The 17,878-nt window shown below is 41.7% G+C and overlaps 1 protein-coding gene across 6 annotated transcripts in view; it reads left to right on the top strand.

The window, feature by feature from the left end:
- Nucleotides 1-1,052: 1,052 nt before the first annotated feature.
- Nucleotides 1,053-17,878, top strand: part of PPP1R13B (protein phosphatase 1 regulatory subunit 13B) — a 62,368-nt gene continuing 45,542 nt past the window's right edge. For 2 of the 6 annotated variants that reach the window (XM_048949497.1, XM_048949496.1), the window contains exon 1: nt 11,962-12,189. In XM_048949497.1, coding sequence (XP_048805454.1) covers nt 12,064-12,189 — 126 coding nt within the window. In that variant the 5' untranslated portion in view covers nt 11,962-12,063. Of the gene's footprint in view, nt 1,453-11,961; nt 12,190-17,878 lie in introns of those variants that run through there. The other 4 variants (XM_048949502.1, XM_048949501.1, XM_048949500.1 and 1 more) reach the window with 3 other exon arrangements.

Here is a 17,878-nt window from a genome sequence, read left to right as displayed (position 1 = left end):
GTTTTCACCTGTATCTTGTGAGTTTTTTATTATTATTATTATTATTATTCTGAGATTATGAGTGCCTAGATTATGAGCACCTTACAGCCTGTTTTATTTCATGTCAGCTTTGTTGCAGGATCATTCTGAGTAGCTCAGAAAGTTACGATGTCAGAAGTATCATAGTCTTACATATTTCTAAAGACTTATAAGAGGTAGAATCATAATTTGCAGATAATGATGGTATTGTCAGCTGGAAGCATTCTAAATAATACTTGCAAAACAATTTTAAATTGATAGAGTATTATCTGGTGATGTCAGAAGGATTTTTTGGTAGGACCAATTTCTTAAGAGGAACAGCAGCTTTGACTGTCACAAAGATCATCCCTGCAGCTGCACTGCCAAGGATGCACACTGAAACCTTAGGCGGGTATGTATTAAGGTAATTTACAGCTGTCTGTGACAGGAACTCACATTAATAGGTTAAACCTAATGAACAAACTCATGTTTGAGGCCAATACGCAGCTATTATCAGTACTGTTGTGCTTAAGCTTAAAGGTTATACAAAGAGTACCTGAGGTCCTCTCAAGAACGTGCCTGGTGAACATCTTTGTCAGTCCTAGCCGAGATAGGTGACAAATAATGTCACAAAGACTGGAAAGCAGCCATCTACAGAAACAGGGGAAGCATCACCGGGCAGGGCGATTTCAGATTAGGATTTCAGACTCGCAGCAATATGAATTTTATCTACATAGCATGTGTTGCAGTGCCGACATATGGTGCCGCGTTGACTTAGCGCTGAGCCCGACTTCTCCCAAGCTGTTAGCTTTCATCTCGCTGCTACACCTCTATACAACGAGACGCAGGGGCAGGCGCCGCCCACAGGGCCAATGCCCCTTCCTTCGGCCCGGGAGCGAGGCGGCAACACCCGGGGGCCGGGCGGCGCCGGGAACAGCGGGGAGAACCGCAGCACGGGGGGCGGGGGGAGGCCGAGGCGAACCCCGCAAGGGGAAGCGGTCGCGGGCACGCGCGCAGCCCTCACGTGCACCGCGCGCACGCACCCCGCCCACCCCCGTCCTTCGCCGTGAGCGCGCCCCTCTTCGCCCCGCCCCACGCGCTCCCGGCCCGGCCAATGGGGCGGCGGAGGAGGTTAACCCCTGGCGGGGCGGCGCGGCGCGGGCGGAGCGGAGCAGAGCAGGAAGCGTCGGGGGAAGGAGGCAGGCGGGCGGGCAGGAGGCCGCCGTCGCCGTGCTGAGGAGAAGGAAGGAGGAGGGGAAAGAGAAGGAGGGGGCCGCGAGCCCGGCCGCCGCCTTCGCCTCTTCCTTCCGCCCGCTGCGGGGAGCGAGCCGCGCGGGAGCACCTGTCACCGCCGCTAGGGTGAGCGGCGTCCTCCGCGCTGAGAGGCGGCGGCGTGAGAGGCCCGGCGCGGCACGGCGGAGCCTCGGCGGGGGGACGGCGGCGGAGATGATGCCGGTGAGTAGGGAGCGGCCGGGCCCGCCGCGCCGGCCTGGCGCCGGGATACCTCCGGACGGAGCGCGGTGAGGCGCCTGATTCTCTCCGGCCCCGGGGCCCGACGGCTGCCGTCCTGCGCCGGGCCGGGCCTGGAGTGGGGGTGCCGCCGAGCCGCTCTCCTTCAAAGCAGCAGTTTGGTTGTGTTGGCATTTTCTCCCCTCGCGGGCCGATCCCGCGGCCGGGAGACGGCGTCTAGCTCCGGGCGAGCTCGGCTGCGCGTCCGGGAGGAGCTCGGGAGAGGGCCGCCGCGTCTTCCCTGGGAAAAGAGCTTTTATTTACGGCTCCTCCGCAGTGCTCGAGGCGCTGCAGCAGGACGCCGCTCGGGGAGAGCAGTGGGGACGTCTTTCAGGAAATGTCACCGCTCCAACTTTGCTCCGCGGCTGCCGGCAGGAAGTGCGCGGCTCGGTCGGATTGGGATTGCGGGTAGAAGGGCGGCGGGTAGCGCTTGTCGGCAGGCGTCGCGGCGGGCGGGTTAGTGCCGTGTGCCTTCCGACTGCCGTGCTCGGCTACCGGAACGCTCTGCTGGTGCCGGAGGAGGATTTCTTTGAGCTGCGTGCGGTGGAAAACGGCGTCGGAGTTCATTGAGCTGCGGGCGTGCGGGTGGCTGTCGGCGAGTAAAAGCCCAACTGAGACGGCGGTGACAGCACGGCTCGCGGCAGGGGCTCGAAACTGCGTGAACTGCGCGAACTGCGCGGCCCTTTCCGAGCCAGGCCATTCTGTGTTATGGTTCTGTGACTGTCAGCGTGCTCGGCTTCCATTGCTACTCTGACCGTGCTTTACATTCATAAAATTCTTACTGAAAACCTATGCCAACGGTAGGCTGGGTCATAACGCGTGGATTTGCTTCCCGTTACTGACTCGTGTGTGAGTCTGAGGCAGATGTCATAACTTCCGTGCTCCAGTGATTGGCTTTCTGTAGAAGTCTATGGTACTGGCTTGCTGTTTTCTTTTTCTTTCTTTACAGCTTTGTGAGCGTCTCTCTGCCGTGCTGTTGCCTTCATACTTGTAGAAATATAGCAGTTGCTTGTGGTTATTTGAAAGTGCTATAAGATTCTGACTTTTATTATGTTTTTGAAATCTACTTCAAAGTGCTTTCACACCGACAGCTGAGTTTTAATAAAAGCAAATTACCTTGCTGCAGTGGTAGTAATGTTGCAGATTAGAGCTTGCTGAGTCTGAATCCTGAAATAATAAATATTTTGCTTTTCTGAAGAGCTTTTAGATGCTCTTATGGGCTGTCTGTCATAAGGTACTCAGGAATATACATATTTAAATGGACACTTTGATAGTGCCATTAGTCTTCCAGTTTCTTATCCCAGCTATTTGATTTGTGGGCTGCAAGGATGGGAAATAAACCATTTACTGGAATAATCAGTGCATAATGTCAGTATGATGTGAACATATGGCTGTAGAACTGGACCAAATGTGGTTGGCTTTTTTTTTTTTTTTTAAACTTGAATTTTCTTATTCTGAAAAGAGAAAAGCTGTGCTGGGATTCCTTGACTTCAAATACAGAGGAACTGTTTTCTCCTTGATCCTGTTGTGTTTCTCCATAATTAGCAGTAGTGTATAATAATAGGAAGAGGACAGACTACAGTACTGCAGGAATTGAACTGTAGCAAGTGGGCATTGCTACAGCTTTGTCAACAAGTTGAAACAAAGTGTTTGGGAAATAATAAACTTCTATTTTTTTGTGACTTGCATTTGAAGTACTTCATTGGGGCCATTTTGGAATCAGTAGTTCTTTAGTGTTCTGTACATTGGCTCTTAAGAATGAAGTAATGTCTGAAGAACAGAAAATGGAATGATAACTTTTTCCTCTTTTCCTGTATTTTGTTGTTAGTGGGGAGTTTTTCACAAGGGAACGGGGTTACTTATGAGAGGCTTTATCAGCTATGATTTCTCCTGCTGTCAGGATATCTCTTCCTCAGTTCCTTAGCATCCTTTCTGTGCTGGTCTGTATTGCTTACTCTACTTTGTTTTTATGAGATAGGAGATCAGGTTTATTGTTGGTTCTGAACACAGTTGGGCTTCCAAGAAGTAATGAGATGCGGGCTGTGTTTTGGTTAATTTTGTGTGAAACTGCAGCTCTTATTGAAAGATAATCCCTGGTGTGTATTTTATGTTAGACTAGAGAATACACAAGTGGATCTTAATATTACAGTGTGCATTAATATCCTTCTAATTGCCACATATGTTACTTGTCTATGAAGACAGATAACACGATAGAAAGAGCACAAACCAAAGATGGATCTGCTCGAATGAGGTTTAAATTGAGCTATCTTCCAGGTGAATTAGGAAAAGGTGGTTTTTTTTTTTTTTTTTTTTTTTTTTTTTTTTTTTTTTTTTTGGGTGAGGTTTTTGTTGTGTTTTTTTTTTATTATTTTTTATTTTTTAGCCACCATCCCTGGATGTGTTTAAAAGCTATTTGGATGTGGTGCTCAGGGACATGATTTAGCAGAGGGTTGTTAGGGTAGTAAGGTCATGGTTGGACTCAATCTTTGAGGTCTTTTCCAACCTGAATGATTCTGTGATAATACGTTGAGTCTGAAACCTTTTGCAGCAAGCCCACAAACGGTGATGCTTATTCTTCATTTAAAACATTTGAAGTACTTTCAAATCAGCATCTGTGGTTGTCTGCCTTAGAGAGGTCACTGCTGATGGTCACTATCTCGTCTAAGTCTAAAGGAAGATGTGTAGCTTTAACAAACTTAGTATTAGCAATCTTCAGTGATGCTGAGATAAAATATATTGTAATGAATTCAGAGTGGTATAAATACCAGCAGTACTGATACCATGCTGAATAAATCTGAACTGACTGGAGAGAGTAATTTGCAAGTTTATCAGCCATTATTAATGGAGTTATTTATTGCGGTGATGCTTAAAGGCTAGTTCATGTTTTTTGGATTGTGTCGCTGTTTTATTAGGGTAATAAAATATGGCCTATTCTGTGGTTTAAAAATAAGCTTGTGGGCTCCACCATGTCCATGAAAAGTGACTTTTAATAGACTGCATTGATAATAGAATGTTTAGAAATATTTGACAGATGCTTCATTAAAATCCACAAGTATATGAGAAAATCTTGAGGAAATTTTCATGTCTATTACTTTCTCTTCAAAATTAACATAAATGAGGTTGTCCATTGCAGGCATTGGAGAAGACTTATTAGAAAATAAAATGCTGCTCTACCAGATGAAGTTCTGTTAATGTAAGAAATGAAGTTTGGTGTGAAATGCAGGCCTTCTCACTGTGTTACGAAATCCATGCCGTGCTCTTTTGATTCTTCCTATCAGTGTTGCCTAGCAGGGGCTGACCACGTCATGCCAAAGGTTGTCCAGACACAGAATAAAGATGGTGCCTTTTGGGAACAGTTTGCTTGCTGCTGAATTCAAAGATCACCTTTATTCTATCTTAAACATTCAGAGCACTTTAGATCTTGTTTTCAAGGAAGCAGATTCAAAGACTAAAATAATTATTATCAAGAATAGAGATTTGAAGAAGCAAACTGAGTATTGCATAAACAGGGGAGTCGCTGGGAGTGCCTCTGTATCATAATTTGCTTTTAGAATTTACCATTCTTAAATATTATCTGAATTAAAAGCTTAGTGCTACCATGCAGTAATTCCTAGCACAGCATAGCTCAGAATATCTCGCCTCTAACTGAATGTGCCAGCCTGGAATGTGCAAGCCCTGGTTAACCTTGGGTTTGTCCAACCCCTGCAAAGTGAGGGTTTTTTCCTTAAATTGGGAAATGTTATGAAGTGATTTAAAATACCTTTAAAAGATCTTTCTGCTACTTCTCTGAGCATCCTTTCCATCAGTTTTGGATCCTGTGTCTCATTGATCCTTAACTTAGAAGACTTCTAAGTAAATAAATACCATAACATTTTAATCCTTCAGGTTGTACATTATTCTAGTAGCTTGGAAGGCTGCCATTAGAATCAGTTAAACTCAGAAGCACGTAAGAATCTGCAGTGTATTCAGGAGTATATCCTCAGAGAGCTCTCAGTGTTGTAAGTTTCAAATTTCTAATGAGGGGCAGTAATAAAACTTTATTGTGCAATAACAGACACTGTCCTTCAGAGGTAGATTTGTGTGTCAGAACCAATAATACCAGTGCATAAATTCTATGACAAATCAAAGGACAAGCGAGTATATGATCTGTTTATTCAAGACAGTTGCTTTGAATCTGAATTTTCAACCGCTTTGCCTGGATTTCAAGTGGCTCTATTCTTTGACTTGAATGTAGCTCAGAGGTGTGTGTAACCTTGCTTGTGGTACAGAGCAGGCGTTTATCGTGATGGGGCAGTAGGATGTTGGGGATGCTGCATTCCTTTCAGGGCTGAGGTTTCACAATGGAGATGAGCTGCACTGACCTTTTCCTCTGACCACTGGCTGTGGCCGCTTCCTCCTTCCTTGCTCCTTGCTGCTCCTTCCCACCGTGTGCTTTGAGCACACTGTACTGCCTTCCTTAGTAACTGCATCCAGGGTGCTATAAATGGAAAAAATAATTGCACTCAAGGGATGCGGAAGGTATAGGTGTGCGTATATATGAATATCCTGCTAGGCTAGTCCATTAAATCAGCTTATTGTGCTGATTTGCTCTCGTTGTCTGTGCTCGTTCAGAAAGGAGCAGGCTGCAGGGGTGAGAGGGACAGCAGAGGAGGTGGTAGGGAAATGGCCTCTCCCCATTTCAGTACTGCTTGATTCCCTTCTCCACTTGTGTTGGGAAGCTGTACCTGAACATCATCTATTAAATTTTCTTCTCTGGCTGTTCACCAGTTCAGTAGGACAGTGAAATGAACCTTAAGATCGCTGCACTGCAGTAATGCTGTGACTGTAGAGGTAAGTTTTGCTGCTTTTCTGGGAATCTGGTAGTGCTTTGGAACAGGAGCAAGTAAGGGACTTAGGATTTTTGGTGAAACGTGGTATTGGGGGAATTCTTGAGAATCAAATGCAGAAGAAGTTGTAACCATAGCTAATCAACCAATGTAATGTTTAGGTAGAGGTCACTGGTTTGCTGTCACTTGTCTTTTTCTTTGCGGTATTGTGTCTCTTCTGGTTTCTGCCTGTTCTTTCCTTATTCTCAAAGACTCATAGCGTATTTGAGCCTCAGCCTTCACCGGTTGGAAGTAACCACTGCAGGGGCTACTGTGCTCCTGTCCTCCCTGCTGCCCCTCTCCTGCACTGCTCTGTGCTTGTCTCATCCCATGCTGAGCCACTTCAGTTTGCTAACTCAGCAGGAAGTTGTTTGCTTTTTTTTTTGTCGAGGTTCTTTTCTGACAGCTTAGCACACGGAAACAGCCTCACTGCGGGGTCAGAGAGGTGCTGGAGCTGTCACAGGGAAGGGCAGAAATGCAGAGATTGCCGGAAGGGTGTCATCAGTTCTGCTGGTTTATGTTGTTGACGTTTTCAGCCTGAAAGAACTGTAGGGCAGTGAATGAATGTGGGGAGATATGTCTAAAGGCTTTGATATGTAATTTGTGGCCCAGGTGGCAGAGAGGAGGAACTTCCACATCTTTGAAATCAAAGCAAGAAAACTGTGCAGTGCTTGAGGTCTCTGACAGGTTCATGTGGGAGAACTTTACCGGTCCCAATTCTTATGGGCTGTCCCCATGCACATTAGCACAATGCATTAAGTAGCATCTGAATTAATTCTGTTCTACTTCTCTCTTGGAAGCCTGTTTTTGTCTCTTTGAGGCTGGCAGACCTTTCTCTCTCTCTCTCTCTCTCTCTCTCAAAAACAAAAAACAAAAAACAAAACAAAACAAAACAAAAAAAAAAAACAAACAAAAAAACAGTGTATATCTGTCCTGATTTCTGAGGGTGAGTAACTAGCAATTGTTGAGAGTTAGTGTTATGTGAGAGAAGAGCTGCATTACTGGTATGACAAAAAAAGTAATGCTTGCACTGCTCTCTGGTGTTTAAAGGAGAGAAAGAGGGCAGTCTGAGACCAGCAGACCATAGCCATCAAGTACAGTCTTACCTAAATAAAAAGATTTTCTTGAATTTTTCAAGCAGGATTAAGTCTTAGTTTAAGGTAACAGGTATGGTTTAGATTGAGGTGATATACCTCAAATGTATGTTTAAGAAAACCTGTTTGTAATCCTCTCCCCTAATACAACTTGTCTTATGTGGTTCAAGGCAATTGCTGCACCTGTTGGTGTTACTTTTCTTCTTTTTCTGGAAGTTTTCCACTTGGGTTGGGGGTGGGAGGGGAAGCTTCAGAAGGCATATCTGGATATCTTGCACAATCTCTACAAATGCACTGATCTAAGCCTGACCTCAGTCTATCTCATTTAGCTGTGGAGAGCTGTTTTCAAATATCTTGGTTCCTTCCTTTGGGGAGCTGTGTAAGAAGATGGTATTTGTACATTTCTGTGGTATGATTAACGTCTGTGAAATTCTTCTCAGACTGCTAGGGTTTTGTAGAGGTAACATCTTAGCCAGAGCACGTGCTGTGTGATGGATGTGGTGGTCAGCATCAGAACTACTAACCCTGTTAGATGCTTAGCTTTATTAGAAACAGCCAAGCAGCATCCTTATCATTCAGGTTGCTGTTCAGATATTTTGATAGAGAAAGAGGTGAGATTTTTCCTGCCATGTATCTAAAGACAGTAAATTTTTGGAAGTGTAACAGTTTGGCGTGATTCAACAGGCTAACAAATGGGCTTGCAAGTGGGTTTGTTACTATTCATCCAACTGTTTGGAGTCTGTATGGGAGATATGGAGGTTTTGAAACAGTGTCTTATAAAAATAAACTGTGAAACGTCTCTGTGTGCTGTTTCATCTCTGCATGAAGCTCTGAATGTCTCGTCATGTCTGATGCTTCATCTTCTCACTTACTGCTTGGTTGTCCCAAGTTATCTAAATTTTGGAAAAAATTAACTGTAAGGAGCATGGTTTTCTGCTAGCAGAAAAAGGTCTGTAATGATTGACCTCCTTTACACTTAATCATGTCAGCATCAATGCAGTCATTTCAAAACCATATTGCATGGATTGGTGTCTACTATCCCATGTCACTTAGAAATATTTTCAGTTCTTTCTCTGGCTGGCTTCTTGGAGTACTGATGCTGTTACTGTTTTATCATCACTTACCACCACATCACTAAGACTGATTTGATGAGGAATGTGATGAAGAATCAAAGCTTCATGTGGAAAGAACTGAAGGTCTGTTACTTGCAGCCCTTCTCAATTCTGTGCTGTAGCACTTGTGTTAGCTTTCTTTTTTGGATGATGGATAGCAGTAGCATGTACTTCTGTCACACTGGCAGGAGGTAAAGTTGTGAGCTAGGTTTAAGTCAGTTTAATCTCTGAATTATGAACTGCTCTTTTGGACCCCTGAAGTTTGCTGGGGTCAACTTAAATACTTACATTTGGGTTAATTTATATCAGCTAATGTGCTTTTCTCGTTTTTAGCAAAAGATAAATGCTCTGGAATTTTGGTCCTCTTCATGTTTAACAACCGTTAGATTTCTAATAGCCTATTTTATATCTTTGTTGTTGATGTTTTTAAGCTACGAAGTCAGTCAGAGAAAGCATTTTAAGCGATGGATGTGTAGGCTACACCCATTACAACTCAAGTAATTTATCAGACACACAAATACTGTGTTGGAAACACTGTATCTTGGTCTTTTCTGACATCTCGCCTAACAAGTACTGTCCCCATTTACTGCAGCCTCTTAGGTGCAGTTGTAGCACACTGGGAAGGAAGGTCCTCTTGAAGCCACCAAGTGCTGTTTGGTTTGTGCTCTCAGAGCTCTGAAGAACTGATAGCAGAAAATTACAAGTAAGCTTGATCTGGAGTGTGCAGGTACTCATCTGTACCCTTTCAGAAGCAGGGGAAAGCTTTTGATCAGCTTTTTCTTACTGTGCTCAAACTGCACAAATATTTTCAAGCACTGAGGTCTCAGCAGCCTCTTTGCTTCCAGTGCTTGAGGATGAGAATGTCCTGATTGTGTCTGGATTGCTTTATAGCCCTTCTGTCTTCCTTTCCCCACCTTAGCTGGAAACCCAGGTCATCCTGCTTTGTTAAACACTGTAGATTTTTTGTGAGAAAAGGTGTCTTCAAACATAGGAGTGAACACCATGATGTGAGTGTTAAGACAGGCAAAGTGGAATCAAAGTTATTAAAACAAGTAGGCTTTAAATTGTTAGTGAGATCACAAATGCAATGTTATGCTTTATTCCTTTTGAACTCCTGCTGTTATATATAAATATAAAGGTGTTTGTCCCTTACTTCAGTGTGTTCTTAGATGCTCACATCCACAGATTGTAATCTATTGCTTTATGCTAAGTAGTTTTCCATTCTGTTTGCTGTAAAAATTGTGTACGTTTTCTGGAATGTCACTTTCATTCTATTTGCTACATCATCCCATGTGTTATTCAGAGGCCAGGAGTGTCTTTTTGTTAAAATGCTTTAAATGGTGGAAAGATGGTTAAAGTCCATCTTTCACTTTCCCATTGAGCAGGAATTGAGTGGGTGCACAGTTTTCTGAATATGAATGTTGTTGAAGACTTTGTTTTCATTTAAAACACTCAAAATCTCTTCATGCTTTTTGGGCAAAAGAAAGTCTCCTCCTTTGTTTAATTTAGGATTTTGAGGCTGATGATATGAGGTAACCTGATAAGGTTGTGGTGTCCTTATCACTGTCTCTCTCTCCTAGATTCATCATTACCTGTGTAGAAGTAGCAGTGACGAATCAGTCAGCGAAACTGTGTTGGGTCAGATCCTGAACTTGGAGACACTTAAGAACTGTAGGAGAAAAAGGAAGGAGCTACACTGTGCTCGTATTGCTCTTGTCACTGTTCTGATTTAGCAAGTGACCACAGGTGTTCTCAATTATTTCAGAAGTTGTGAGTGACAGGACAAAAGAAGAGGAAAGTTCAGTGATGCTCGTTTTCTAGTTCATAGTCTTCTTGGAAAGGTCCCAATTGCTCACAGTGATGGCAGGTTTTAGATTTGGACCTCCCCATATATGCATGATGTATTTCAGAAGTATTAAGCCTTTCTATTGCAATTACAGCGGTCATAAGTTTTGGGGGTTTTTCTGTTGCCATTCACAAACATCCAGTGTGTAGCAATAGTTGGAAGAGGGGCACAATGTGTAAATATGGGCCCAGCTTTGTCTCTCAAATGTTTACTCATATGATAGTTTGTTTTTCTGGCAGATAAAGATATGATCTGTTTTTGGAGAGCAACCAGTTTAGATTTTTTTTCACCCTTTCAAAAGCAAAACAACCCTTTCCTTTTAATGAATATCCTCTAGATTCTCATTTATTTAAAATGTTCTCAGTCCCTCATAGGTTAACGTTTTGTTGCATTCTGAATGTCTGAAATGCTTCTACTAATTATATTCCTACTATATTAATTATAAAGCTAACTACGTGACACTTGTTTGCTGAGGAGGAAGGAAGGCTGCACAGGATCAGAATGTTTGCATTTCTAACAAAATGCATTAAGGAAGGACAGTGCTGTTTCTGAATGTTGAAGCAAGCTAAATATGGCATCTTACTTGTTTCTTCTTCCTTCTGCTGCTGCTCTAGAGAAGGGTAATGCCACATTTCTGCAGATTGCAAATTGAGCTGAGAATCCATTGCTCTTCCCTTCCTGCAGTTAATGTCTGAGGTGCTGCTCAGAAAATGTAACATATCTGCTGGAAGAGAGATGGGTTGTTTAAGTTCTCTTGCTTGTGTGGTTTTTTTTTTTGTTTTGGTCCCTCCCCCCCCCTCGGATCACTTGCTTACTCCTTCTATTCATTTTCTCTATTAAGGGAATGGATTGGGCTGAGGAATATGCTTTGCTCGTGCAATTGCACAGTAAGAGCTAAGTTGGTGCCATCTTGCTGTCCCCCACTCTGGATCCTGAGCGGTGTTGACAGGAATGATGATAAACACTCCGTGTCCCTTGACATGAAGAGGCAGTCAGAACCACAGTTTACCATTTTGTATTCTCTGCTGCTTGAATTACGTCCAGCAAGAAGAAAGAGTTTGCCAAGAATGGCGCAGTACTTATGCCTAAAAATACTATAGTTTAAGTGTGTGGTGGGTTCTGTTGTTTTCTTTAAGCTGATTGGTCTTCTAAAATCATTTTGCTGATTTAAGGAAATGTACTGTGGAAACGTCTCTGGGAGACTTGGAGAGTTTGAGAGTTGGAATCATTTGCTCTTGGAACTTTTGCTCATCTCATTGCCCTCTGCAGCAGAGAAATCACTTGTCTCTTCTGAGACAGACAGAGCCTTATATGTAAATTTATTTAAGATGAATATTTAATGTTTGTCATTATGATATTAAACAAAGATGACTATTGCACAATGAGAGGATAGCAGAACTCCCCTACTGCAACCTTGCCTAATTAGGGGAAACTTGATCTCGCCTATCTTGTTCCTGTCACAACTGTGGCCTGTCTTGTTTCTTTGGAACATCTTATCACTGCTCGTCATTGCTGCTTGAATTCGTATGCCAGCAGACCAAAAATACTCCATTTAAGTAGTTTTCACTGTAGCTGTTGCACAGGAACTGTTCTAGGTTTTAGCTCTGCACAATATATTTAATCACTGCTGTAACTTTGACATGAAGAATATTTTAAGAATGGTTCTTCAGAATATTATAAAAACATCAAAAGAGAGATCCTGGCTACCGGAAAAGACTGGATGTAACTCTAAAAACTGGACAAGGGACAGAGTTATAAAAAAGAAGGTGGGATTACTTTGCTTTTTGTTATTTGCTGTGAAATTGGGTTTTAGAAGAAATCACAAAGAGCTGAGCACTGATTTCTTCTCATGGATTGGAGTGTTTGTAAGTGCAATCTTTCCTTGATGGCTTTCTTTTGTGTAACAAATATCTAAGTTTATAAAACTTTACCTAGTAATAAGCTCAGTTGGAGTTTGTGGGCAGGGGGAGGAAGGGAACCCTTGCATGCTTGTTTTTATTTGTTTGATTCAGCCAAAGTGGGTGTCTGACAGCAAAATAGAGCAGCTCTTAATTTTTAAACCTTCCACGCAAATACTGAAGTTGAGAATTTAAAAGAGTTCGTTTCTATTCTGTGCAATTTCTACTCTGATGATGGAAGGAGAATTCTGCAGACTGCCCGTTGAATCCCAAGGGGTATGTTCTTCTTTCACTTCTTACGTTTTTGCCAAGCCAGATAACGTTACATCACAGATTGAATGGCTGGTATTCCTGCGAGCGATCTGTGAAACAGTCAGTATTTTGTTAATGGAAGAAAGCCGTGGCAGTTTGTTCTCACTGTGCAATATGGAAAAGAAGAGAGGAGTGCTGCTTCTGATTGTAACTCTATGAATGGGTGTGAGTCTGTAGGTTTCATAGATGTTTTTAAAATGGAAAGTGTTGTTGGGTTGGCCACAAGCTGCCTTTATTAACTGACAGAAGACAAATGTCTCTCCTAAAGATCCTTTCTTTTTGTTTTTTCCTCCACTCGGTCAGCTTTGTCTTCTGGTATGGATTTATTTATTAGCAAACTTATTAAATGAAAAAGCACAAATACATAGCTGTTATTTTGTAATTATCTGATGAGATTGATGGGACAGCTGCATAGGAGACAAGCTTTTCTGGAATTCATTGCTTTTTGGATGACTTTGCAGTCGCTTTTGACAAGGTCAAACACAAGATTGTAGAAACATCAGCACCTCCCTTTCCCTCGCCTTGGCCAAAATGTTTTTAATAATTTGAGAACGCTCCATTCCGTGATACAAATTCTGTGGGACTCTTCTGTTACATGCTGGTTTTCAAGGTGCAAGTGTTCCTTCAACGTGCTTAACTTTGTTCTTCTTCAGCTTTGCCTTGTGTTGTCCTGAGTTGTCTTTTAAAGGAAACTCAAGTGCTGCTAATCTCAAAATGCAGAAATCTTAAATAAGGCTTCCCCCCATACCTCCTACCTCCCAAGAAAGTTAAAGACTCCTTTTTCTTTAACATTTTTTAGCTTTCTTCTGGTTCAAATGGAAAGCTGAGATTCTTTATTAAATAAAATGATCTATGAATGTGAGTCACCGTGGATTAATTTGGTTTTGTTCCTAATTTGTTGTAAGTTCACCAGAGTTTACTGCAAATCTTACAGGAACTGGAGTTATATTGTTCTTTAGTAACATGGTTTGGAAAGCAAAATATTTAACAGTGTTTTTAAATGCATTGTTTCTGTCTCTCCAGCTGAGTAAATGAAATAGGCAGTTAATGTTGTAGGACTGTTGATTCAAGCTGTTTGTGCTTCTAATGTATGATGTACGGGTTATCGTGACAGATTGGAAAGACTTACAGCTCTCAACATGAACGTGGAGTTGAATGAGATGTGGCTGCCATGCTGCAGGGATTCCTCCCTTCTTTTCCACAGGAGTTTTAGGGCCTCAGTTCATCCTGCGTTCCCCACTTAACTTTGAACCATTTGATTTGGAGGTAGCTGGGCTGGAGATGTGAAGTACAGTGGAAACGGGAGCATCGTGCATTTTCGAGGAGTTCCCATTAAGAAGCCCAAACGATTGTAAATGTGCTTAGATGTAGCAGGCATTTGCTGGTTTCCTAAATAGATGAGCAATTTATTTTTCTTTCTAATCAGAACAAAATTGATGTGCCGGCTGATTTATTTATTTATTTGTTTACCTCCTGGAGCTGTAGATAAATTTCATTGAAATTAGGCAGGCGGTAACAAATGAGCTTTGTCATACAAAGACATACAGACAAAAAGTATTGTAGAACAGAAATTGAGTAGCTTCAGCAAGGCCAGCAGGTATCCTAGAATGTTCTGAAGAAGTCTTGGAGTTTGCTTCTGTTCACCATTGATAGACGGCAAGGACTCATGTTCAGTAGTCCTATTACAAATCGGAGCATGATAATTTAGCAAGGTGAGAGTACTTTCTTTGAACTGTCATGACTTCTGTGAGGGGCTTAGGAAGTCCAGTATCAACTGATGAGCACACAGAGCCTTCCAGGTTTCTGCCTTCTGCTTTTAATAGTGGTGGTTTTACGCACTGAAAGATAGCACGTGGCCTGGAGTGGGATAGTGTGAAATTTCAAAGCCTTGCTCTGGAAAAAATAAAAATCTCTTCATTTGAACTCAGTTAGCTAATGACAGAATGTGCTTGGCAAGAACTTGTTGGCATACCTTAAGTTATCACTGTGCTCTGAAGTCTCTTATGCTGTAACTTGTGCCTTGGCAGTCCTTTTGTGGAATTATTTGCATCAAAGAGCAACAAGATCTCTTGCTGTTCCTCCAGATGTAGCAATTTAGGAATCAAGCCAACAGATAATGATGCAGGGATGTTGAACTCATTCTGTAGCGAGTGCCAAATTACATTTTCCACTATAAAACATCACAAGAGGCATGTTTTATATATTTCTCTAACTTCAGGCTGTGTTCCTTTTAGCTTCCAATGTTAAATATTGCACTTGGACAGATTTCCTTTTAAATTAAATTGTTTTGTTTGTAGTGCAAACTCTTAGCCCTTTAACTTGCCCCTTTCCAGCTATAGCCATTTTCTCTTCTGTAGCCACATGCTTATTGCCCCTCTTTTTAACTAATTTATCAAAATCCCAACTGCTGCTGGCTTTCAAAGGAACATTCTGAATCTAAAAGGCGGCATTCCAATGTTGTGACAAACAGCAAACAGCTTCTGCAAAGATAAAGCCTGCAGAGCTGGCGGAGGCTTAGCGCCGTGGCTTCTGATAGAACCAAGTGGGTTCTGAATGTCCTTTGGAGTCCATGGGCTGTTCGTGTGTTTACACAAGTGAACTTCTAAATTGCTGTTGTTTCACCAGGTTTTGTTTTCCTGGAGCTCTGGAAGCCTTCCAGCCAGCTACTACTATACCTTTCATTATAATCCACAGACCTGCCTTGCTTGGATGTATTTAAATACTTGATGATGTTGCTCTTTCCTTCCTCTAGCCGAACTGCTGGCTTGTTTCTCTGCTGTCCCAGAAGCCTGCCTTATTTGGAATAAGGGGCTTTACATTCTGAATCTGCCCTTGGTTCCGTAGCGTCTTCTCTTTCAGTAACAAAGAGCAAATAAAGAGCAAGCAGGTGTAGGTTTTTGAAATGGTCTAAATCCTGTGGAATGCTGGCTGACAGAGCTTATTTTCTGAAGAGGACAAAAGTAACAGTTGTGAAAGTCCTGAGAGAAAACATCTGTGTGTTTTTTCCTCCCTTCTTTAAGCCATTGCATGTGTGTGGGCATGACAGAACCGAGGGAAGATCTCTTTTAATTCTTTTAATGTATAATGACTGCGTTTCTATAATAGAAATTAAGTCATTTTTTAAAAAGCGATTGCTGTGCTCTACCAAAAGAAGGGATTTTATCCTCCGTTGCTTAGTTTCTGGCTACAAGTCTTGGCTGACAAAACTGTTGTTACCTTCTTGCTACGTTTTCTGTAGTCAGATTGTCTTGTGCAAATGCCTCCAGAGGTGGATGTCAAAGCAAATGTTTTGTCATCACTGGAAGAAAAACAAGCAGGTTGTGAGCCTGTGTAAAAAGGGCTTTTGTGAAGTTAGTTCAAATAAATATGTTTATGAAACATAAATTTTCAGATTTGATCAAAGTAAAAAATGTATTCCAAGGGAAATATTAGGTTTTTGTTTTTGAGTATTCTTATGAATGCTTACGTTTATCAACAATGAAATGTGTGCATTTAATGCTTCTTAACAGCGTGAAGAAGAATGATCTGATGTTTTTAGCATCAGAGACCTGCTACCAGTGTTGTGACTCTTGCAGGTCATTGGGAAGCAGTTGTCTTCAGATTTAAAAAGAATGCATGAAGAATCATGGTATTGGTTTTGCAAAGTATGCAGTCTGGTGGAAAGCTTTACTCCTTTTTGTATTCTACAAGCCTGTACTGGTTACACTGCTTCTGTGCATTGTACCAATGCAGTCAACAACCATGACTGAGTGCTAAACTTTGGCCTGGACTGTTTGGTGCAGGTAGTTGTGAGGAAATGTATTCAGAAATATGAAATTGTACTTGTTTATTTCTCACCCCATACACAAGAATGGGGGGAAAGATGCTGAAAAGAAGAAATGATAAATGCATGAGGAATAGAAATGTGCTTGATACTTTTATATGAAATATCACAAATACAATGCAGGAAATCTACAGTTAAAAAGCGTAGTTTCATTCTAAGCATGCTGGTGAATAACTTGTTTGTTAGCCTTGCTTCAAAGATTCCTCCTGAGTACATGAAAGTGGGATGGTTGAATCTTACTGCTTTTCTGAGACTTACATATGCTAACCAACGTTAGAGATTTACTGGGGATTTGTTTGTTCCAAAATGTCACAGTAAAAAAAAAAATTACTCAAGAATACATCTTTACATAGTCTTAATTAAAACAGTTTTGTGTTTTTAACTTTGTAGTTTGGTTTCTTTCAAAATATAATTGCTTAAAGCTTCCCCTAATCAAGTCTACATTCTGAAAAAGGGGCAGTGTATGTATTGCAAGGAAAATTCAATTCGGTCTTGGAGCTTGAAATGTGCAACTAGAATTACTACAGCTTTAACCAATGTAAGATTTATGTAGTGGCATGAATTCCATGCAAACAAACTTGCATGAAGTGATTGATAACATTTTTTGTGCAGGGTTGTGGATTACTAGCTTGTCACCAAAGGGATGGTTTTTTACCCCTTAGCACTTTTCTGATAGCTTAAATCAATTTTCAGAGAGCAGGGTATCAGGAGATGTGTGCTTATACTGAATTATATTAGCCTGGAATGCCACAGCGTACTGCATTATCCTTGTTAGTAAATTATCCTGGGCATAAGGCAATTGAGGGATTTTATGTCCTAGTTTAGGCGGTGGGGTTTAATTCTATTCAAGCATCGGTGTTTTTTTATCTTGGGGTAATACAGGGATTGTTTGAGCAAGATGTATGTGTTATCTCTATGAAAATACTTGTCAAAGAGAATCCAAATATATACCTGTCCTTCATAATTTGAGATAGTAGCTGAAGATCAAAAGCATTGGGTTTTGGCTTTTTGGCTGTGGCTGGATGTTATTTCTTTCTTTATTTGTAAGACTGCAGGAAAAGGGATGAGGAAAGGCTTTGAATGAAGTTGGAAGTTCTTAACTCTCTAAGCAATTCCAAAACTACGTATCAGCTGTAACTTTTTAGTTTTGTGTAGTTCTTATATGTTTTTTTTCCCAATGATAAATAGTAGCATTAGTGAGAGTTGAACTGATCAGCTGGAGGAGTCTAAATAGGCAAAACGAGTTGCATCTGCCTGTTTAGTAGCTTTTTTTCAGCTCATTGTAGCTTGTCTATTTTGTAACCAGAATGACAAAGGAAGTTGTTTGTGGAAAAGGGTAAATTTTAGGTGCATATAAGCACAATAAACAGCACAGAAGATAGCCTAGGGACATCTTTCACTACGTGCAGAGCAGAAGCTGGT

Source organism: Lagopus muta, chromosome 6 (genome assembly GCF_023343835.1).
Source record: "Lagopus muta isolate bLagMut1 chromosome 6, bLagMut1 primary, whole genome shotgun sequence".
NCBI classification, from domain to species: Eukaryota; Metazoa; Chordata; class Aves; order Galliformes; family Phasianidae; genus Lagopus; species Lagopus muta.
This window is presented reverse-complemented; position numbering and strand designations above follow the sequence as displayed.